At 57.8% G+C, this 21,964-nt stretch overlaps 1 protein-coding gene across 4 annotated transcripts; it reads left to right on the forward strand.

Moving 5' to 3' along the window:
- The first annotated feature begins 1,886 nt into the window (after positions 1-1,886).
- Positions 1,887-18,152, forward strand: PDLIM2 (PDZ and LIM domain 2). 4 transcript variants are annotated; one of them, XM_012435189.3, is made up of 10 exons: positions 1,887-2,649; positions 3,728-3,822; positions 4,504-4,655; positions 7,911-7,980; positions 8,078-8,223; positions 8,378-8,456; positions 13,521-13,603; positions 13,818-13,963; positions 15,389-15,506; positions 17,552-18,152. In XM_012435189.3, the coding sequence occupies exons 1-10, from the start codon at positions 1,926-1,928 to the stop codon at positions 17,727-17,729; spliced, it is 1,791 nt and encodes a 596-aa protein (XP_012290612.1). In that variant the 5' UTR covers positions 1,887-1,925; the 3' UTR covers positions 17,730-18,152. The 4 variants fall into 4 exon arrangements, with proteins under 4 accessions (XP_012290612.1, XP_012290613.1, XP_064224971.1 ...); XM_012435190.3 differs by having other exon boundaries at positions 2,270-2,331; XM_064368901.1 differs by lacking the exon at positions 1,887-2,649 and adding an exon at positions 2,783-3,522.
- Positions 18,153-21,964: the final 3,812 nt, after the last annotated feature.

Here is a 21,964-nt window from a genome sequence, read left to right on the forward strand (position 1 = left end):
TCAGGACAGAGGGGGAGGGGCTCGTGGTTGACAGGGCAGTGGCCTAGCCCTGGCAGGTTTCTTGAACCTGGGTGCGGCCTGGGCCCAGCAGGGGTTAAACAGCAGCTGGAAGAACGAGTACCCCATCCGCCTCCCTCCTCATCCTGGTCTGGTTCTTAATGGGCAGGTCCAGCCCATCCTGGCCTGGAAACAACCATTCCTCAGAACCCGCTGGCCTGGTTGCCATGCCCCCATCTCAGCTCTTTTTTTGTGAACTCCCTGATGTCCTCATAAAACATATCAGGGTTGAGGCCTCCTCTCCTTGGGATAGAGATCAAGTTCACACCCTCTCTTTGATGGAGCGCTGGCACCTCCCATAGCTAACAAACCCTCCGACCCTGGAGTGCCTGAAAGATGACCACTTCTGTGCCTTGACCTGGCCTCAGTGGGGAGGTGAAGGGAAGATCAGAGGCTGTTGGGGATGGCTCATCCTTTAGAGAGGGGAGGGCGGCAACATGGCTTCCTCAGGGCCACAGAGAGGCTACGAGCAGGACATGCCCCTTCTGTGCCATAGAGTCGTGCCCTGCCTGGGTCTGCTGACTGGTCTTTACGGTGAGTTTTGTGAATTTACAACCCACCCATCAGAAATCCCTGCCAGATGACCTGGGGTTGTCTGTAGCGTCTCCAAGGCCTGCAGGAGGGTTCTCTGAGGAAACTATGGCTTTCGTTTGGTTCACTCTGCAGTCCCAGAGGCGAGCACGGTGCCTGGCACTCAGTATTCACTGAATGAACGTTGTTGGAATGATTGCATGGAAAAACTGAATGGATGAACTTCCCTTCCTTCACATCCCTTCCTAGGAGTCCCCTCCCCATTAGAGGCAGCGACTCTGTATGACACCTCTGTGCCATCCTTGGCTTTTGCCTGTGGCCAAGCAATTTTTACAACAGGACGGTAAGCGGTACATTATCCCCATTTCTACATGGGGAAACTGAGGCCCAGAGGAGCCGAGGAAGTTGCTGAAGGTCACACAGCCGGTGAGACACAGCTGTGTGCTTGGGGCTAGGTCTGTGTGCCCTGGGCCTGTGCTCACCCTGCCTGTAGCTGCCTCTTCCCTCAAGGGGCTTCCAGTCCAGTCGGGGAGGTAGAACAGGCGCATCAGGCCAGATGGCCATGCCAGGACCCGGAACCAGCCAGTGGGAGAGCAGTGTACACACCCAGGACAGAGGCTGTGGGTGGAGGGGGGCTGGACTGTGAACTCAGGGAGGCTGAGATTCGGACACGGGCAGGTGAGGGCTTGGGGAGGGCACTCTTCACAGGGCGAGAGTGGAGGGAATGACTCACACCTGAGGCAGGTGAGGCACAGCTGTACCTCAGGAGCCCCTGAAAACACAGCAACCTCACAGCCAGAGGCCAAGGGGAGACACGATGAGAGGCAGCTCCGTGGGCCTGAGGTCTTCGGGGAGGGGGTTACCAGGTACGGCTCCTCCTCCCTGAGCTGTCACCTGGGTCCCCTCCTTGGCTGTCCTCTCATCCTTACAGAGTGGGCTGGAGGTGCTTGACAGAGGACAGGGGAAGGTGGGGAGGACAGGAAAAGGGGAGGGGGTGGAGGGGGGTCAGGCCTGCAGAGAGGGTTAGGTGAGGGCCGGCAGGAACGGGAAGGTAGCAGCCCGGGGGTGGGGGTGCCCAGTGAACCCCCAGCCAGGGGGCTCTCTCCATCTCCTAGAACCCTGGCAGGCCCCACTTTGCTGGCATTCCAGGCAGAAAAGTTCTGTGTTGCCGAGAAGCCAGCATTCAGGAAGGGCGTTGATGGGGAGGAGGGCGGCCTTGGTTTGGGATTTGTGGGTGTCAAGGCCGCGTCTGCGCCAGCCTCTGAGCCTGGAGTGGGTGGAGGAGCCAGGCGGACCGCAGACGCACCCAGCCAGCCCACCCTGCCCGGGACCTGGGGATGCGGGGCGCGGGAGCGCGGCTGCCCTCTGGGCCGTCTGCAAAGTGGGGCGAGGGGCCGTCCCTGGACCGGCTCCTCTCTGCTCCGGGCGGTCGGGGGCGTGCGGGCGCTCCGGGGAGGATGCGGGCGCCACCGAGAGGACCGCCGCAGCCTCGAAGGAGCCCTGGGGACAGCCCGCCCCATCCCCCCGACGGGTTCGGGCCAGGTGGCAGCGCCCGGGCTCGCCGCGCGGAGGCGGCGGCTTCCCTGGCCAGAGGCGGCGGCAGGGGCGGCCCCGGGATCACATGGGCGGAGGCAGGTCCCGGAGCCCCGGGCGGGCTCTCCCCAGAGTCGGGCAGACGGCAGCAGGAGCGACATCGTCTCCTCGCCCTCCCTCCCTCCCCGGCCTGGGCGCCCAGCCCGACAGGTGAGCGGCAGCCAGGTGAGCGCGCCCACCTGCGCCCCTCCGCGCGGCCCGCCCTTCCCGGCGCCAGGCCCGTCCCCGCGCCACTGTCGGCGCGGGACCCCGGCCTCGTCCGCGGCCCCGCTCCCTGCAGCCTCGCCTCGGCGGGGGCGCCCCGGCGGGCTGCGCTCTCCCCGGCCCGCGCGCTTCTTCTCCAGCCTTCGACCCGCACGGTACTTTGCCCTCGGAGCGAAGGAGGCTCCAGAACTGGGAGAGCCGGGCCATCGGGCTGGGCACCTCCCCGCGGCGCCCGCAGCGCGGAGTCCACTGACCGGCTCAAAGGTCTGGGAATCTCAGGACTGCCGTGAGCCGCCAGCGCCGGCCTCGGGGACTGGGGTGGGGGCGGTGCTGGGGACAGAGGCCAGGCCTGGGCCCCAGGGGAAGCCGGCCAGGGATGGAGAGGACAGACTGCTGGTGCTCTTGATAGAGTCCGGTAGCACTTGCGTCCCCCGGGCAGCCTCAGGATGGGTGCTGGGCAGGGTGGTGCCCAGCCTGGCACCGCGGCTTCCTGCCGGGGTTGGCTCCTGGCTCCAGAGCTAGAGGCTCAGGAAATCCCACAAGGGTCTGTCTGCAGGGGCACTCCCTTGCCCAGCCGAGGGCTTGTGGATGGGAGGTCTGTCACCCCCGCTGGCAGGCAGCATTGGGAATCTGGGGAGTGGGTGTGCACAGCTTGACAGATGAACTCTGGCCTCTTTGCCCTGGCAGCAGGCCCCTGGGGGAGGTGGGGAGCCCGGTCTTGCCCATGTGAGCCACATTGCCAAGAAGGAAAGAGGCGGGCAGCTAGGAGGCCCCAGTGAAGACCTGGCCTCGTCCCACCAGCCCCTCACCTGGCCAGGGACTTGCACAGTCTGTATGGGTGCCACCTGGTTCCTTGACTTGTCACTCCTGCTCCCTGAGCCCTGCTCTCTCCAGGCTACTCACCCACCCTCCCCCAGAGTGGAGAGGAAGTACCCTGTTCTGTGGGTTTCGGGGACAGGAAGCAAGAGCTGGTGGGACTGAGCCCTGCTGGTGGAGGAGGGGTGGCAGGGGGGTGCTGGCCTCTCCTCCACTTGCCAGCCCCTGCCCCCGATGCTTCAACAAGCGCCCCCTCCCGCAGCTTGACAGCCCCCTCCTGGGAGTTGCTCCCTGGACTGAAGATGAACGGAGAACCCAGAGGCATGGCTTCCCAGGGTGGGGGGAAGTGAAACTCAGGGGTGAGGGAGGGGGTTAGCCACTTCCTCTACCCACCCCAGAGCCCCAGAGTGACTTCTCCAGGAGCTGTTGTGCCTCTCCTTCTCCCTTCGGCCCCTCTCCTGCTTTACAGTGCCCCCCGGGGCCGAGTGGGGACACAGACTTCACCTCCTCGTCCTCTGTTCCTCAGGTATGGCGCTGACGGTGGATGTGGCCGGGCCGGCTCCCTGGGGCTTCCGTATCACAGGGGGCAGGGATTTCCACACGCCCATCATGGTGACCAAGGTAAGGGTGGCAGCTCCAAGAGACGGGGAGATCCCCCAGAATCGAGGCCAGCCCTGTCCATCCCAGTCTCCACAGATGGCTGGCTTTTTCTGTTCTGGAGCTGGAGACCTGCTGCTGCCTGGCATGCTGGCTGCCAGGGAGCCATGGCCCTTCACCACAGGGATGTGGCGGCCACTTCAGGAACGGACCTTGGGAGTGAAAGGGAGCTGGGCCGAGGACAAGGCCTGCTCTCGCCTCCCAGTTGCTGTCCCCGCACCTGCAGGCAGCCATTTTGGGTGGTTACTAGAACAAGAGCCCCGGAGTTTTTGGCAGTCTCCACCTGACCCGGGCCCAGGCTGGGAGCGTCCTCAGGAGGGTGTGCAGGCAGCCACCTGCAATGTGTGATTTGCACGGGCAAGGCTCTCTATCCAAAAGTATTTCCAAGCACAATTCCTGAAATTCTGCTGCTGCATTCTTTGGGAGGCCGATTAGAATGCCAGTGTGAGGAGGGCGGCTGCCACCCATGCTCGTGGAGGGGGTGGCTGATCAGCTGGGTGCCAACCATGAGCAGGCAGAGGGCCGTGCAGGAGGTAGCAGGCCGTCCTTGGTCAGAGCAGCCTCTGTGTTTCTTGGGCAGCAGAGCGGGAAGTCCCCTCCTGGGGTGGGCCATAGTCTGAGCCTGCCAGCTCCTCATCCCTACAGGTGGCTGAGCGGGGCAAAGCCAAGGCCGCTGACCTCCGGCCTGGAGACATCATCGTGGCCATCAACGGGGAAAGTGCAGAGGGCATGCTGCATGCCGAGGCCCAGACCAAGATCCGCCAGAGCCCCTCACCCCTGCGGTTGCAGCTGGACCGGTAGGGCCTCCCACTCTGCTGAGTCTGGGCATTCCCCCTCCCATGCTAGCCCACGGAGCAGCCCTTGCTCCTGCCCACAGCCTAGAGCTCAGCCCTAACGCATCCTTCTCAGGCCCTGTTCGCACCTTGGGGAGAAGGTCCTGGGCTCTGCTTCCTGCAACAGGGTGGGCTGAGGGGTGTTCTCATGCCTGGCTGGGTGAAGGTGGGCACCAAGCTGGGCATGCAGCCACAGGCTGGGCAGGGTGAGCTGGCACCAGCCACCTGGAAGCCCGGGTTTGACTGGTTCCCAAGAGTGTGCAGGGCACAGGGCGTGGGCATGAAGTGGGTTGAAGAGGGGAAACTTCTGGGAAAGATATGCCTGAGGCAGTGCCCCTAGGACTCCTGCCTCCAACAGGGCATGACCTTTGTTTAGTTCCCATCTGGAGGTGAGGATTGGGGGGCTCATTCCTCACAGAGCCTGTCCCTTCCTCCCCATCGCGGCTCTGGGCCCTGCTGGTGAAGGCGGACTCCTCATCCCGGCCTTACTCCTGCGGTTTTGAGCCTATAAGCCAAGGTGGGGCCAGGGTGGGGCCCAGAGGCCAAGATTTAGGGGGAACAGGTGGCTCCCTGGGGTGGGGCATCGAGTTGAGTCATGGATCAGGAATGCTAGGAGATTCCCCGGCTCGGGAGAGCCCTCTGCACGGACCTGGAACCTGAGTCAGACACCTTTTGCGTCCTGGCCACTCCCACATTGCCCAGCTCCCTCCAGCCCTCCCAAGCCCCTCCTCCTCCAACTGCCCCGCCCTGCCCTGCCTTGCTGGAGAAGCTGGCTCCCTTCATGTTGCTCAGGTCCCTGGGTGTTTGCAGGATCGGGATCCCAAGGAGGAGGGTAGAGAGCACCTCATGGCATCTGAGAATGGGGCCGAAAGCTACAGGGCCTGGTGGGGAAAGGATGGGAGCTGTGGACATGTTTCTCCCACTGGGGTTCTCTGGAGAGGCTAGGGCTCGGGGAGGTAGGCCTGGCCTGTAAATGGGGCCTCTGGTTCCTCACCGGGCAAGCCCAGACTCCAGTCTCTTAACTTTTGCTGATGCCCGCCCCCCACATCCCGCTTCCTAGTCCCCAGGTGACCTCTTTGGCATTCAGAAGCCCTGGGGCAGGAAGCAGAGCTCCCAGTTGGAGCCAGGGCTTGAGCAACCTTCACTCTGATCCCAAGGCTTTCCCAGGAAGCTGAGGGTCCTGTTGCCCTCTGTCTCTAGAAGCAGACTGATGGCCAAGAATGTGTGGCAGGAGGGGACAAGGCAGGCTGTCCCCCAGCCCAGACTCCAGTGACCTCCCCTTCAGGGCTCTAGCTGGGCTCCACTTTGGAAGAGGATACCCAGGGAGCTGGGACGAGGAGCCCTTCCCGCTGGTGGGGACCTGGGTCTGCTTGTCTGGAAGGAGGCGGGTGCGTCTTGCCCTTTGTTTAACTGGGGAGATCCCTGAGGAAGGGATTGGGAGTGACACTCTCAAAGGCACCCTGGCCTCCAGTGGGCAGGGTCTACCAGTCACCATGAGCTCTAGAAATTCAGGCAGCTCACTTTCCCTCTCTGGGCTTCAGTTTCTCCATGAGTTAAAATGTAAAGGATTATTTCTTTTTTTCTTTGTCTTCTTTTTTTTTTTTTTTTGAGATAGAATCTCATTCTGTTGCCCCAGTTGGAGTGTAATGGCGCAATCTCAGCTCACTCACTGCAACTCCCCCTGCACCCCTCCCCTGGGGTTCAAGTGATCCTCCTGCCTCAGCCTCTTGAGTAGCTGAGATTATAGGCGCCCAACACCAAGCCTGGCTAATTTTTTTATATTTTAGTAGAGATGGGGTTTCACCAGGTCGGCCAGGCTGGTCTCGAACTCCTGACCTCAAATGATCCGCCCGTGTTGGCATCCCAAAGTGCTGAGATTACAGGTGTGAGCCACCATGCCCAGCTGTAAAGGATTATTTCTATGTAATCAGTAATCGGGCTGGAAGGTGGCTCACGCCAGTAATTCCAGCATTTTGAGAGACCAAGACAGGTGGATCACCTGAGGTCAGGAGTTTAAAACCAGCCTGGCCAACAACATGGCAAAACCCTGTCTCTACTAGAAATACAAAAATTAGCCAGGCGTGGTGGTGGGTGCCTGTAATCCCAGCTACTTGGGAGGCTGAGGCAGGGAGAATTACTTGAACCCTGGAGGTGGAAGTTGCAGTGAGCTAAGATTGCACCATTGGATTCCAGCCTGGGCGACAGAGTGAGACTCCATCTAAAAAATAAAAAAAAATCAGTAGTCTTCCCGTCTTCCCCCAAATTAATCTACAAATCTGAGACAGTGACATTAGTGACAAAGTCCAGGCAAGAAAAAAAAAAAAAAAAGGCAGGGTAAATATGAAGACTCTCTAATAAAATTGAATCTTTGAACTTTCTGCTGAAGATATGTATTTTCTAATTTTTAGAACCAAATTATCCTTTTTTTTTTTTTTGATGGAGTCTCGCTCTGTCACCTAGGCTGGAGTGCAGTAGTAGAATCTCGGCTCACTGCAACCTCTGCCTCCCAGGGTCAAGCAATTCTCCTGCCTCAGCATCCTGAGTCCTGGGACTACAGGCATGCATCACTATGGCCCTGCTGCAATTTTTTTTTTTTTTGTATTTTTAGTAGAGACAAGGTTTCACCATGTTGACCAGGCTGGTCTTGAACTCCTGACCTCAAGAGATTGGCCCTCCTCAGCCTCCCAAAGTGCTGGGATTACAGGTGTGAGCTACCATGCCCAGGTTTGGTTGTTTTCTGAGATAGTCTCACTCTGTCACCCAGGCTCAAGTGCAGTGGCGCAATCATGGCTCACTACAACCTCCGCCTCCTAGGCTCAAGTGATCCCTCCCGAGGAGCTGGGACTACAGCCATGCACCACCATGTCCAGCTAATTTTTTAAAAATTTTCGTAGTGAGGAGGTCTTGCTATGTTGCCCAGGCTGGTCTTGAACTCCTGGGATCAAGTCATCTTCCTGCCTTGGCTTCCCAAAGCGTTGAGATGACAGGCATGGGCCACTGTGCCTGGCCAGCTGTCCTTTCTTTTAAGGAACCATGGTGATTGTTTGTGAGAGTTGTTTGTCTTGAGTTTGGCAAAGTGAAAAGTTGACAACCTGAGGTCCAAATTTTCTGTAGCTTTTACTGGTGTTGAGAACTAGATCTGAGAACAGTCTTGACTCTTTTGGGGGTTGTGGGGTGCAGGGCCCCTGTGACACTCTCCTCCCTCTGTTGCCTCCTCAGGTCTCAGGCTGCATCTCCAGGGCAGACCAATGGGGACAGCTCCTTGGAAGTGTTGGCAACTCGCTTCCAGGTAAGCTGGCGCCTTCCCCGGGAGCCCGGGCACCCGGATCACTGGTGCACGAGAGTGAGGCGCAGGCTGCTCTTCCTGACACCGCCACTCTCCACAGGGCTCTGTGAGGACACACACTGAGAGTCAGTCCTCCCTAAGGTCCTCCTACTCCAGCCCAACCTCCCTCAGCCCGAGGGCTGGCAGCCCCTTCTCCCCGCCACCCCCCAGCAGCCCCCTCGCTGGAGAGGCGGCCATCAGCCGCAGGTAAGTGCGCCCATGGGTGGGCACCCTGGTCGCCTGGGCTGCCAACTCCAGGCTGTCTCCTTGGAGTCTCCGGAGCTCTGCTCGGGGGAGCCTGGGGCACCGTCCTCCCTGGGCAGGCTGGGGGTGGCCCTGCACACATTTTTCCTGCTTTTAGTTTCCAGAGTCTGGTGTGTTCCCCAGGCCTCCCCGCTGCTGACCGCCTGTCCTACTCAAGCCGCCCCGGAAGCCAACAGGTGAGGGTTCCTGGTGGTAGACAGGCTGGAGGAACAGAAGCACCCCCAGTCCCTGCGGGTTCCCGGTGCCCCGGGGCTGCAGGTGGCCAGGCCCACTTGGGCAGCCAGGGCCTCCTTCTCCTGGCAACAGGCGTGCTCCTGAGCCAGAGAGGCCACGCATCTGGTCGTGGGCCACCTGTGCTGTGCCCAAGCCCTGCCCGGCAGTGCCCAGTGGCCTGTCTGTCTCCTGTACTCCTTCTGGCACCCCCTGCCCCCCCGCCCGGTCCCCTCCCCTCTCATCCTGCTGACTTCCTCCCTGCCCAGTGTGTTTCTTTTGGGCTGCGGCTGAAATAGTTTCACTGCTGTTGTTGGGATGATTCCCTTTCGGCTCTGGCTGCAGCTCTTGAACACATTCCTCCCCATTCCAAGCCCCGGGCCTGCCCGACTCCCACCCCCACCCCCTCTTCCTCCTCTGACTCAGCCCAGAGATGCCCCAGTGGGACGACGGTTCTGCCTCGAGATGCTCTTGGCTTGTTCTGTCTCCTCCTCCCCACCCGCACCCCGCTACCCTAGACTCTCCTCCACCCAGGTCCCAGTGACCACTGGTGACGGCCTAACCCCCTTCCTGGGTGGTATTTCTCCTCTTCAAGGGCGGGGTATGGTAAAGGAGTTGAGGCAGCCAACAGCCCTGGGGAAGGCATGGGGGGGCAAGTCCAGCCTTTGGGGTGATGGGGACGCGGCCCAGCTGCTGAGCCCTATCTTCGGGTTGATTCTACATTCCAGAAAGCACAGCCTTTGCGGGTGGCCAGGGAGGGCACTAGAACCCGCGGGCTCTGGAGGAGGAAGGAGCAGGATCTTTCTGGGGAGGGGGGCTTCCCAAGAGGGGCTCCCTGGTGACCCACTTCATGCCCAGCCAGGCGCCAGCCTGGTGCTGTGGCCATACAGATGTATTCCATGGGTCCCCTTCATTAAGGAATTGAAAATGCAGTTATAGAGATAAGGCAAACTTGCAAAACAATTTTGGAGCAATTAAGCACTAAGCAGTGTGGTATTAATTACAAAGGCAAGAGGCGTTCTGGGAGGGGAGGGAGGAGCGGGCGGTGGGCAGGAAGGCTGTGTCAGGAGTGTTTCTGGACACTGGAGGTGGTGGTGGGTAGGGTTCAGGGAGGCTGGACGCTCGGGGAGGTGGGAAAGCGGTGGTGCAGGCGAGGCCTGGTGTGTGGGGGCTGGGGACGTTTTAGGGGGGCTGGTGTGTGGGGACTGGGGACGTTTTAGGGGTCCTGGTGTGTGGGGGCTGGGTACGTTTTAGGGGGCCTGGTGTGTGGGGGCTGGGGACGTTTCAGGGGGCCTGGTATGTGGGGGCTGGGGGCTGGGGACGTTTTGGGGGCCTGGTGTGTGGGGGCTGGGGATGTTTTAGGGGGCCTGATGTGTGGGGGCTGGGGACGTTTTAGGGGGCCTGGTGTGTGGGGGCTGGGGACGTTTTAGGGGGCCTGGTGTGTAGGGGCTGGGGACGTTTTAGGGGGCCTGGTGTGTGGGGACTGGGGACGTTTCAGGGGGCCTGGTGTGTGGGGACTGGGGACGTTTCAGGGGGCCTGGTGTGTGGGGGCTGGGGATGTTCAGGGGGCCTGGTGTGTGGGGGCTGGGGACGTTTTGGGGGCCTGGTGTGGGGGCTGGGGACGTTTTAGGGGGCCTGGTATGTGGGGACTGGGGACGTTTTAGGGGGCCTGGTGTGTGGGGGCTGGGGATGTTTTAGGGGGCCTGGTATGTGGGGACTGGGGATGTTTTAGGGGGCCTGGTATGGAGGCTGGGGACGTTTTAGGGGGCCTGGTGTGTGGGGGCTGGGGATGTTTTAGGGGGCCTGGTGTGTGGGGGCTGGGGATGTTTTAGGGGGCCTGGTGTGTGGGGCTGGGGGATGTTTTAGGGGAAGGTTTTGTTCAGAGATAAGCCAGGAATGAGCTCGTCTGAAGAGGGCTGTCAGTGTCAGTCCTGGCTCCCTTCCTTGAAGCCTCTGGCGGGCTGTGGTCTTAGCAGGACCACGTGCTCAAGGGCAGCCTTCCTAAGCTTCCCCCTCGTGTTGTCCCCGGCCCAGGAAAATGAAGGCTATGGAAGGCACAGGGGCATGGCTCCCACACCAGAGGCAACACCTGAGAGCTTGCTGGAAAGGCAACTTCCCAGGCTCCAGCCTACACCCAGGGAGTTGGGCACGGGGCTTGCGGGGCACGAGCCCAGGGCTGGGTGCAGGAAGACCCACCTGGTCGGTCCCACTTCTGCCGTGATGGCTTAAACCATCCCTCCGCCTCTCCCTGGGCCTCAGGTTAGACTAGACGCTCTGAGCTCCCTTCTCTGACCTTGATGACTCTGCTCATTCTTTCAGCAGCTGCTTCACGTCAGACGCTCCTCTGGGCTCTAGGGAGGCATTCGTGGAAAAACAGAATGACATCTCTGACCCTGCGGAGCTGACGTTCTAGTCTACAAATGAGGCTGTGGTCCCACAGCTGCCTCCTGAGAATCACTGTGAAGCTGGGTGCTGTGGCACGAGCCTGGAGTCTGGGCTACTTGGGAGACTGAGGAGTGAGGATTGCTTGAGCCCAGGAGTCCGCACCAGTTTGAGCTACATAGTGAAACCCCCATCTCTTAAAAGTCACTTACACTTGAGAGTCTTAAAAGCTCTAAGAAGTCCCACGAGAAAGAAACCCACTTAATTTTTCTTTTCTGTTTTTTGAGATGGAGTTTCACTCTGTCGCCCAGGCTGGAGTGCAGTGGTGTGATTTTAGCTCACTGCAACCTCCAACTCCCAGGTTCAAGCGATTCTCCTGCCTCAGCCTCCTGAGTAGCTGAGATTACAGGCACATGCCACCATGCCCAGCTAAGTTTTGTATTTTTTTTTTTTTTTTTAGTAAAGATAGGGTTTCACTCTATTGGCCAGGCTAATCTTGAACTCCTGATCTTGTGTTCCTCCCACCTCAGCCTCCCAAAGTGCTGAGATTACAGGCATGAGCCACCGAACCTAGCCTTAATTTTTCTTTGTATCCTAAACTTGTTGAATGGCAGAATTTCTCCTGGATTTCTCCCCCTGAGCCCCCCGCCCCACCCCCAGGAACATGCCTGTGTTCTGGAGAGGTGTTGTCTGCAGACAGCCTGTTGATAGGCGGCTTTTTTAGATTTGGCGATGAAAGGTTTCTTCTGTGAAGACAAGGGTCCCTAACCCCTAATCGCCTGGGAGGGATGGAGGGAGGAGAAAGGGGTTGCCTCTCCCAGCGGGGGAGCTGGGCTCCTTTTCTGGGCCTGGTGGTCTGGCGGGAGTGCCTGGGAGGAACGTTGTGAGTTGGAGGGTCAGGGCTGCTGCGTCCTTGTGGCCTCCTGACATACCCAAGGCCGCAGAGCCGGAGGCACAGGACGCCCTCATGGTCTCTCTGGAAATGGCAAGTTCCCCCTGCTGGTAGGCACATGCCTTGGTGAGCAGAGGCCAAGTGAAAAAAGCCCCTTTCCCTCTGGCTGGGAATGAGGACTTGGCTCATGAAGGGATCCTGGGCCGGCGCCCCAGGCAGGGCCTGTGGCGGCCTGTCTGTAGATGTGATGTGGCTGTTGAGTACCTGCGGAAACTATCTCTGGGTGCTTCAGGTGACTGCGTAGCCCCAGGCCGTTGTCCTGCAGTCCTGGTGTGGAGTCCCGGCCCTGCCTCTGACGCTCCAGGTGGTTGGACCAGCCACTTTGCCCTTACCTAACAGAACGTTTTACCGAAGAACCCTGAGAGCAGAGGGCTGCAAGGCAAACTGCTGGAAGAGGCCTGGTGGGGTGAGGGTCCAGGACTGTTTTCTTTTTTTCTTTTTTAAGATGAAGTCTCACTCTGTTGCCCAAGCTGGAGTGCAGTGGCATGATCACGGCTCACTATGTAACCTCCACTTCCCTGGTTCAAGCGATTCTGCTGCCTCGGCCTCCCGAGTAGCTGGGACTGGGACTGCAGGCCTGCACCATCATGCCGGGCTAATTTTTGTATTTTTAGTAGAGATGGGGTTTCACATGTTGGCCAGGCTGGTCTCAAACTCTTGACCTCGTGATCTACCTGCTTTGGCTTCCCAAAGTGCTGGGATTACAGGCGTGAGCCACTGTGCCTGACCAAGGGCTGTTTTCTTATGACCCAGAAGTTTTTACTTTACCTTAAGGATTTGTGCAGTTTTCCATCTGGCTGCATAATTCATCCATGACTTTGAATTTTAAAATGGAAAGAAGCTGGCTTCCCAGGAAACAGTGCCCCTGGCCCTGGGCACCGGCCCGCCTGGTTGTCTCCAAGGCTCTCCTTCCCAGTGGCTGGTACGGGCTCCTGGAGCTCAGTGGAGTCCCATTGGGGTGGCAATGGAAAGGGGGCAGGGGAGTGGGCAGTACTGAGATGCAGGCTGTAAACTGCCCTCCAGGAACAACTGTGAGGTTGAAGGCGAGATTTCCATGTAGGGAGCAAATGTAAGAGCCCCCAATGGACAGGGCACGCCTGGGGAGGGGCACTGCTGCCAGAGCATGACCCAGGGAGGTCTTGGCTCCCCAAAGCTCTGTGGGGCAAGCCCAGACCTCCCAGGGCAGCAGAGACAGGCTGGTCAGCCCAGATCCCCGCCTCTTGGGAGAGGAACCAGCTCTCCTTGGGAAGAGTGCCTCTCCCCCGCCAGCCCTGGCTCCCAGGGAGCCTCGACCCCCTCGATTCATCCCTTTGTTTCCGTCTCCTTAGTGCAAAAGGGTAGCATGCTTATTCTCTGCTGGTTTTGTGGGATCTCGGCCAGGCCGAGTGTGCAATGTCTCTGCACACAGATAATAGTATGCATGGCATAGAAATCGACGCTTAGCTGTCACCTGGTGCCTTCCTGCTGCCTGGTCCCTGGCAGAACCTGCATGCCTCCCTCCCGCTCTGGAACTGGCAGTCCCTGTACCCGGCAGTCCCTGTACCCTGGCTCCGAGGGCAGGGGCAGGGGGCCTGCTGGTCAGTGAGGGCCGGGGGCCCCCTGGTGTCTGGCCGGGGAACAGTCAGGCTGGGCCCTCCTGGGTGTGTTGGACCAAGGCTCGGGCCCTGACTCCTCCCCGGCTGCCTCCTCCCCACAGGCTGGCCTCAGCCGAGCTGGCGACTCAGCGGTGCTGGTGCTGCCGCCTTCCCCGGGCCCTGGCCCTCGTCCATCCAGGCCCAGGTACCAGCAGGCCCCGGAGGGTCGGGTGGGGTTTTGGAAGGCTGGGAGGGCAGGAGGGAGACTGGCTTCCCTGAGAGGGATGGGGCCCCAAGCCCAGATGGCTCTCCACTTCCCAGATTCCTCCCCCTCCCCCACGTTCTTCTCCTGCCCCCCATCCCCTTGGTTGCCTGAGCCCCAGCCAGGGACCCTCATTCCTGGCTGCCTCCCACCCCAGCGTGAACTCGGAAGGGGGCAGCCTCCTCCTGGACGAGGACTCAGAAGTCTTTAAGATGCTGCAGGAAAATCGTGAGGGACGGGTGGCCCCCCGACAGTCCAGCTCCTTTCGGCTCCTGCAGGAAGCCCTGGAGGCTGAGGAGAGAGGTGAGGCCCTGGGGTGGGGGCGCTGGGGAGAGAAAGGAGGCTCCCTTAATGAACCAGTGTTCTTAAGCGCCTGTGAAGCACTCATCCCGGGACTAGGCTCAAAGCCCCAACCCTTCCTTTAAGAAGCTGACAGTCTGGGTGTCACCAGCATGCTCCCAGACGGTACTGGGCAGTAGCCTAGCTGGCTGGGATGGGAAAGTGTCACCTGAGTGATAAAGGCGGTGGTGAGGCCTGGGGCTGGGCCTCCAGGGAGGGTTTCTTGGTGGAAGAGGGATTTGACTTAGCCTCAGAAAAAAAAAATCAAGACTTAAATAGCATTAAGACGGTGGCAGGAAGCACTGTGGAAAGCAGATGCTGGGAGCCAAAGGGCTTTGGGGTGCGAGAGCGAGAGAAGGGGGCCTGGTAGCACGGAGGGTGCCAGTGGAGGCCAAGCCCTTGCAGTGAGGGCCCTCGGGAACCAGGTGAGGAGTGCCCTGACCCAGGAGAGGCATTAAATACAGTGCCGGGTGAGCAAGACATACGGAGGCTTGCCAGAGTTCAGTTCTTCACGTGACAGATGCCGTACCTATCCGATGGAGCAGGTATGTGCAGAGTTTGGGGCTAGAAGTTGGTCATGCCTCACACCTGCTCTTGAGCTCTGTTCACTGGGGCAGATGGGCCTGGCCAGCTCCCATGGAAGTGTGCGCTGCTGCGGGAGCTCCTACAGGCGCTCGGCACCAGTGCCCTTTAGAACAGCGGGGAGACGGGGAGGGAGATGACAGGACAGGCAGGAGAGTGACCAGAGAGGGCCCCTGTGGCTGGTTCTAACGCTGACTTTTAGCTCCCAGGGGTATTTGCACAGGCATAGCGGGTGGGTTGAGAAGGTTTGGAGCACATCTTGTCTGTTTTGACCCTGAGGCCTCAGAAGGTCCCAGGAGGCAGCACAGGGAGAGGGTGGTGATTTCACCAAGGGAGCCTCAGCATCCTTAACTGCAGACAGGGTCGACAGCTGCCCCACAGCCCCAGGCTTCATCTTAGCGTGGCTTGAGAGCTCAGACGCAATACGCATGGAAAAGCCCTTTGAAAGACTTACCAAGGCGTTGCGCTCCTGTTACCGTCTTGGGTTATTATTATCTATTCACACTATCATTACCGGGTCACTAGAAAGGAAGCACCTGCCTAACCTGCCATGTCACACACTGAGCACAGACGGCCCCAGGTGGCCTTAGATGGGCACACTAGGCCTTGTACTTGCCTCCTTCATGCCCTTGTCCAGCCTCAGCCACACGTCTGGCAAGATCACCTTCCTCCTTACCCGGTCCCACCCTCAGTGTGACTTTAGGTCACTGACTAAGGGTGCTTTCCAAGACCACCTCCTCAAAGCAGCTTTGGGACGGTGCTGTGGTTGGTGGGTTCTCACCACGTGTCTGTCTGCCCCACCCCCAGGTGGCACGCCAGCCTTCCTGCCCAGCTCGCTAAGCCCACAGTCCTCCCTCCCCACCTCCAGGGCCCTGGCTGCCCCTCCCAAGCTCCACACCTGTGAGAAGTGCGGCACCAGCATCGCGTGAGTGTGGGTGTGGGGGAAGCCTCGGCAGGGGGGTGGGGAGGGGGACAGGGCACTGGATGCTTTCAGGAAGGGCCAGGCCCATCGGGTCTAACACTGGGCACCCAGTCAGGGACCCTAGGGGAAGCAATGCCCCACAGCTTTGGGGGCTTTAGTTACAGGCTTCTTAGGAGCCTGTGCTAACTGCTTCCGGCTGCATCTCCTCCCTCTCCCTCTCTTCCTTTCCCTTCCCTTTCAATTTATCTCTGAATAATTTCAAAGCCTCTAAAGATCTGGCCCGAGGCGCAGCACCTCCTCCTGCAAACTCCTCCTCTTTCCCTCCCTCCCTCCCACTTTGGAGCAGGCTGGATTTTCCCGAGGTATGCTCATTTTTCTTTTTTTTTTCTTTTTTTTCCTTTTTATTTTTTTGAGATGTAGTCTCGCACTGTCACCCAGGCTGAAGTGCAGTGGCGCAATCTCAGCTCACTGCAACTTCCACCTCTCAGATTCAAGGGATTCTTGTGTCTCAGCCCCCGGAGTAGCTGGGACTACAGGTGTACACCACCACGCCCAGCTAATTTTCTGTATTTTTAGTAGAGACAGGGTTTCACCATGTTGGCCAGGATGGTCTCGAATTTCCGACCTCACATGATCTGCCTGCCTCGGCCTCCCAAAGTGTTGGGATTACAGGCTTGCGCCACCATATCCAGCCGAGGTGGGTTCATTTTTCTCAGTGGGTGGCATTTATAATGCAACTGCATTCTCTGGAAGGTTGCTGACCCCTCCCTCAGGTAAATTTCTGAAGTGTGCAGCGTGGAGGCGCAGGTGATGGACTTTAGGCAAATCCCTTAACCTCTCTGGGCTTCAGTGTTTTCATCTGCAGAGTGGGAGAATATCCACTTGCCCTGCTGGGTAGAGATAAGAAATGCGTGTTTTAAAAGCATGTGTTTTCCATCCTTTATTGGGTTCTTTGGAGGATTTGTTAAATGCTGATGGCTGGGCCACACCCCAGAGCCTTCGCTCCAGGAGGCCAGCAGGCCTGAGAATGAGCATTTCTCACATGTACCTAGGTGAGGCTGATGCTGCTGGCTGTGGGACCCCAGACCACACTGAGAATCACTGCTCTGTTCAAAATCCAGGCAATGTAGGGTGCACTCCTCAGTCTTTGTGTGGGAGGAATGACTTTTTTTTTAATTTTTAGTTTTTTTTAATAGGGTTTTACTCTGTTGCTCAGGCTGGAGTGCAGTAGCAGTGTCATGGCTCACTACAGCCCCGAAGTGCTGGGCTCTAGTGATCCTCCCATCTCAGCCTCCTGAGAGTATCTGGGACTACAAGTGTGTGCCACCACAGCTGGCTAATTTTTAAATTTTTTGTAGAGATGGGATCTTGCTATTTTGCCCAGTCTGGTTTGTTGCCCAGTCTGGTTTCAAACTCCTGGCCTTAATCGATCTATCTACCTTGGCCTCCCAAAGTGCTGGGATTATAGGCATGAGCTACTGTGTCTGGCCACCCTTTTTTTTTTTTTTTTTTTTTTTTTTTTTAAATTAGAGATCCCAGCGGTGGCAGTGGTGGTGGGGATGTGTGTGTGTTAGGGGGTTTGTCAAAGTGAGATTCCTGCGTGCCGTTTCAAGAGTCAAGTCTCGGGCCTGGTGTGGTGGCTCATGCCTGTAATCCCAGTACTTTGGGAGGCCGAGGCAGGTGGATCACCTGAGGTCAGGAGATCGAGACCATCCTGGCTAATATGGTGAAACACCATCTTTACTAAAAATACAAAAAGTAGCTAGGCATGGTGGCACAACCCTGTAATCCCAGCTACCTGCAAGGCTGAGGCAGGAGAATCGCTTCAACCCGGAGGTGGAGGTTGCAGTGAGCTGAGATCGCACCATTGCACTCCAGCCTGGGCAACAAGGATGAAACCCCATTAAAAATAAATAAAATCAAGTCTCTAAGAAGGCTTTGGGTTCTTCCCAGGTCGTGATGCTAGGGTGGGGACCAGGCCCCCTGGGAAATGGTGGCCTTCTGCCTAGTGCTGCAGCTCTGAGCTAAAGCCTCTCCCTCCCCTGCAGGAACCAGGCCGTGCGCATCCAGGAGGGCCGGTACCGCCACCCCGGCTGCTACACCTGCGCTGATTGTGGGCTGAACCTAAAGATGCGTGGGCACTTCTGGGTGGGCGACGAGCTGTACTGTGAGAAGCACGCCCGCCAGCGCTACTCCGCACCCACCCCCCTCAGCTCTCGGGCCTGAGCCTGCCACGCCCTCAGCCTGCTGCACTGCCGGGCCAGGGTCGTGCCCATACAAGTTGGCATGGCAGGGGCAATTGTGGGCGTCTGCTCTTACGTGAGCTAAGTTTGGGGACCTGAGGCCCCTTTGTCTTCACTGGGTGGGCCAAGGTCTGGGACCTGTCTTGGGCTGCAGGAGCCTCACCCTCACCCTGCCAGGACCCTATCCCCTGCAGGACTGGCACTGTGCTAGTCTGAGGTGGCTGCTGCCTTTGATCAACCTTTGTATGTCAGGGTCTAAGCAGGGTGGAACACAGAAGTGGGAAGGAGAGAGGTGGGCCAGGGGCTGATGGTGTCACTGTGTAAAGTTTTTGACATATGAGCTCTATAAATGTATGAATATGGACAAAAAAAAGTAGACATCCCTTCCTTCTCTTTCCCACCACCAGCCCTGGGTATGAGCTGCTCCCACCACCAGGTGGAGGGTCTTTACTTAGGAAACACACATTTCTTCTTATTTTCCCTCCCTCAAATCCCACCCCTGCCAGTTGCCTGCACCTGACATTTCCGGTGGAAGGGCCTTGCCTCTTTTGGGTTGGAATCGTGTTTTTCCTTAACCCTTTTGTAAAGATGCCTGTTTTACCAGAGGACCTTCCTGCTATGGCGGGAATGAGGTGGTCACTGGGAGCTTTGGAGGGGATGGTGGAAGGCCAGGAGATCCACCCAGCCAAGCTGATGAGATAACCTCTGGCCCACCAAGGGCTGGGCCCCTGGGGCCAGGTTGATCTACTGAAACCTTCTGCTTCTGCAAGTTTTTCTTTTTCTTTTTTTTTAGGAGGGAGTCTCTCTGTTGCCCAGGCTGGAGTGCAGTGGTGCAATCTCAGCTCACTGCAATCTCCACCTCCCTGAGTTCAAGTGATTCTCCTGCCTGAGCCTCCTGAGTAGCTGGGACTACAGGTGCACGCCACCATGGCCAGCTAATTTTTGTATTTTTGTAATTTGTATTTGGATTACAGGGTTTCATTATGTTGGCCAGGCTTGTCTCGAACTCCTGATCTTGTGATCCACCCGCCTGCCTCAGCCTCCCAAAGTTCTGGGATTACAGGCATGAGCTACATTGCCTGGTGAAACCTTCCACCTGGAAGACTCTGCTGGCTTAATTGGTGATTGATCTGGGGGGAAAAAGGCAGGCTAGGCAGGGTGGCTCAGGCCTGTAGCCCCAGGCACTCAGGAGGCCTGAGGAGCACTTGAGCTCAGGAGGTTGAGGCTGCCTTAAGGTATGATTGTGCCACTGTTTTCCAGCCTGGGAGGGAGAGAGATCTGTCTCTTAAAAAAAACAAAACAACACAATGCATGTGGTCAGTGCCAGGTGAGCTGCCTGGGGGTGCACTTGAGTTGAGGCAGGGGACAGTGGTCCCTAGGATTTGGGCCTGATTCCCCCACTACCCCTAGTGGTAGTCCCAGAGGATGCTGTGGACCCATCCCCATCCCCATCAGCCCAGCCTAGCCACAGCCCCAGCTCTCTTTTCAGAGAAGATCAAAGCTGGGCTTCCCAGGGTGCCTGGCTGGTCCCTGCTGGCAGCTTTGTGCTCTCTGACTCTTTATGGAAGGAATCTTGGCGCAGACGTTTGTGTTGCCTCTTCAGGCACCTGTTGATATAATTTACATCTTGATATCATTGTCTAATCTTTTGCCTGGATGGCTGCCTGAGACGGGTCTTTATTTTTATGGAAAAGATCAAGGCTGTCTGGCTCAGGAACCCGTGGGACCCCAGGCGCGGGTCAGAAACGGGGGTAGCCTCTTTGGCGCCACCTAGTGTCCGGTGCAGCCCATGACCGGGCCTTAAAAAGAAGATCCCATTCGCCGGGAAACACTGGGCTTTTGGGCACAGCGGGAATACAGGGTATGAATGAATAAGACGATGTGTCAGTGAGTGCTAAGGGCTACCTTGGAATGCGCAGAGGAGCGTCCGGTGAGTTTGAAGCAGTGGCCATGATGTGAAAGGAGGGCTGGGTCTTGGACAGATGGAGGAGAGGAATGCTGAGTGATGGGGTGGCTGTCTGAGGATGCTTCACTCAGAGCAGTGGCTGATGGGGACACAGATAAGATCAGAAGGGAGCTGTCAATGCCAGAAGTAATTTGAACTTCACCTTGAGGCTCTGGGGACACTTCGTTTTGAGACAGGGTCTTGCTCTATTGCCCAGACTGGAGTGCAGTGGTGCAATCTTAGCTCACTGCAGCTTCCACCTCCTGCGCTCAAGAGATCCTCCCACAGCCTCCCAAGTAGCTGGGACTATAGGTGAGTACCACCACACCTAGCCAATTTTTAAGTTGTTTGTTTGTTTGTTTGTTTTTTGAGAGAGTCTTGCTGTGTTGCTCAGGCTGGAGTGCAGTGGTGCGATCTCGGCTCCCTGCAACCTCCGCCTCCCGGGCTCAAGCGATTCTCCTGCCTTGGCTTCTCGAGTAGCTGGGAGTACAGGTGCCTACCACCACACCCGGCTAATTTTTGTATTTTCAGTAGAGACGAGATTTCACTATATTGGCCAGGCTGGTCTCGCATTCCTAACCTTGTGATCTGCCTGCCTTGGCCTCCCAAAGTGCTGGGATTACAGGTGTGAGCCACCACACCTGGCCCAATTTTTAGGTTTTTTTTTTTTTAGAGACAAGGTCTCGCTATGTTGCCCAGGCTGGTCTCAAATGATCCTCCCACTTTGGCCTTCCAAAGTATTGGGATTACAGGCATCATGAGCCACCTCACTCGGCCTTTGGGAACACTTGGAAGATTTTAAGCAGAGAAGTGACAGGTTAGAAAAGATGGTTTGGACGTTTGGAGTGGACTGATTCCCACCTGTATGTAGCACGCCTTGCTGGGCCCAAAGTGTCAGAGGAGTGGAGGAGGAGAAGTGGGGAGAGGGCACATGTGAAATGGCGTGTATTCCAGTGAGCTGTGGGATGCCTTCAGAAGGCTGTGCTAGGTTCCAGCTCAAATCCCCCTCTGGCCCATGTTGTTCGGTGTGGCAGCCGGTTCTCCTCCCAGGAGTCCTGAGGATTTCAGCACCAGGTTGTCTCCAGCCACACAATCAGCCCAGGCTCGGGAGGGAACTCCCCCAGAAGAACAGAGTTAGGAGCTGGTCAGCAGAGGAGGCTGGGGCAGGCAGTCTTTGGTTTTTTAGCTCTGACCTCATCCCCACCCTAAGCCAGCTAGCTGCATGCTCCCACCCCCTCTTCTGTCTTCCTGGACTTTGTCCCATGCAGTGCCCTCTTCCCTCCCTGCATTGAGGAGAATAACTGCAGAAGTGACAGATTTGAGTTAGAAGTGGCCCAAAGGAGCATCTGATACAACCCCCTTTGGTTAGAGAAGGGAAAGTGACTTTTCCAAAGCTGCACAGCTAGGCAGTCATAATGGCAAAGATTTGGGAGCAGTTTTGGTGTGCTAGGGATTTTTTTCAAGGCTTTCACTCACTTTATTCTCATAACCGCGAGATAGGTACTGTTATCCTCTCTGCAGATGAGGAAACCAAGGACTGAGAGGTTCTGTAACTGGTCCAAGGACTCCTAGCTAGTTAGAAATGGATCTACAGCCTGCCTCCTGGGTTTCTGGCTTGTGGGGGGCAGAGTTTATCCCTCTGTCATCAGAGACAGCCTTCCAGGCACAGCTCTGGCCACCTCTGGTCACAACTGGAGGTCACCTGAGAGCCCTTCCCAGCCCTCTCTAGGCTCTTAGCTTTGTGCTTCCTCCCACAGGGACTAGCTCCAGCTGAGCTTGCAGGAAACCCGCTTCCTGAAGCCAGTGTTGGGTCAGATCCATCAGATACCCCCCACCCCCAGTCCCTACCCACCGCCAGGGCTCAGGCTGCTCTGAGCTGGTCCCAGCCAGGACACATCTGCATGTGTGAGTGGGAGGGTGGAGGGGTGCGCCATGGCCTGGAGGGGAGTGTGTGTTGGGGTTTGTGTATGTGTATGCGTAAGTTCTTTTGAGTCACACACAAAGCGTTGTGCTGAGACATTGCATTCCTGCTGGCTGGGTTTCCTGTTTCCAGATGCATTCCTGCCCCAGAGTCACCACGGAGACTATTTGGAATCCCGCCCCACATTCTCCAAATTCAGGGCGCGATCTGGCAAAGGCTCCCTCCCCACTCTTTTACTTTGGAGGGAGTCTAGGCTTCCTCCTACCCAGGGAGGGCTGGCAGGGCTCTGGCATGGCCAGGGGTGTAATGCCAGACATCTCGCTGGCCTTGCATGAGGCAGTTCCTGGAGGCC

Source organism: Aotus nancymaae, unplaced genomic scaffold (assembly GCF_030222135.1).
Source record: "Aotus nancymaae isolate 86718 unplaced genomic scaffold, 86718_ANA_hifiasm-v0.15.2.pri h1tg000079l, whole genome shotgun sequence".
Lineage (NCBI taxonomy): Eukaryota > Metazoa > Chordata > Mammalia > Primates > Aotidae > Aotus > Aotus nancymaae.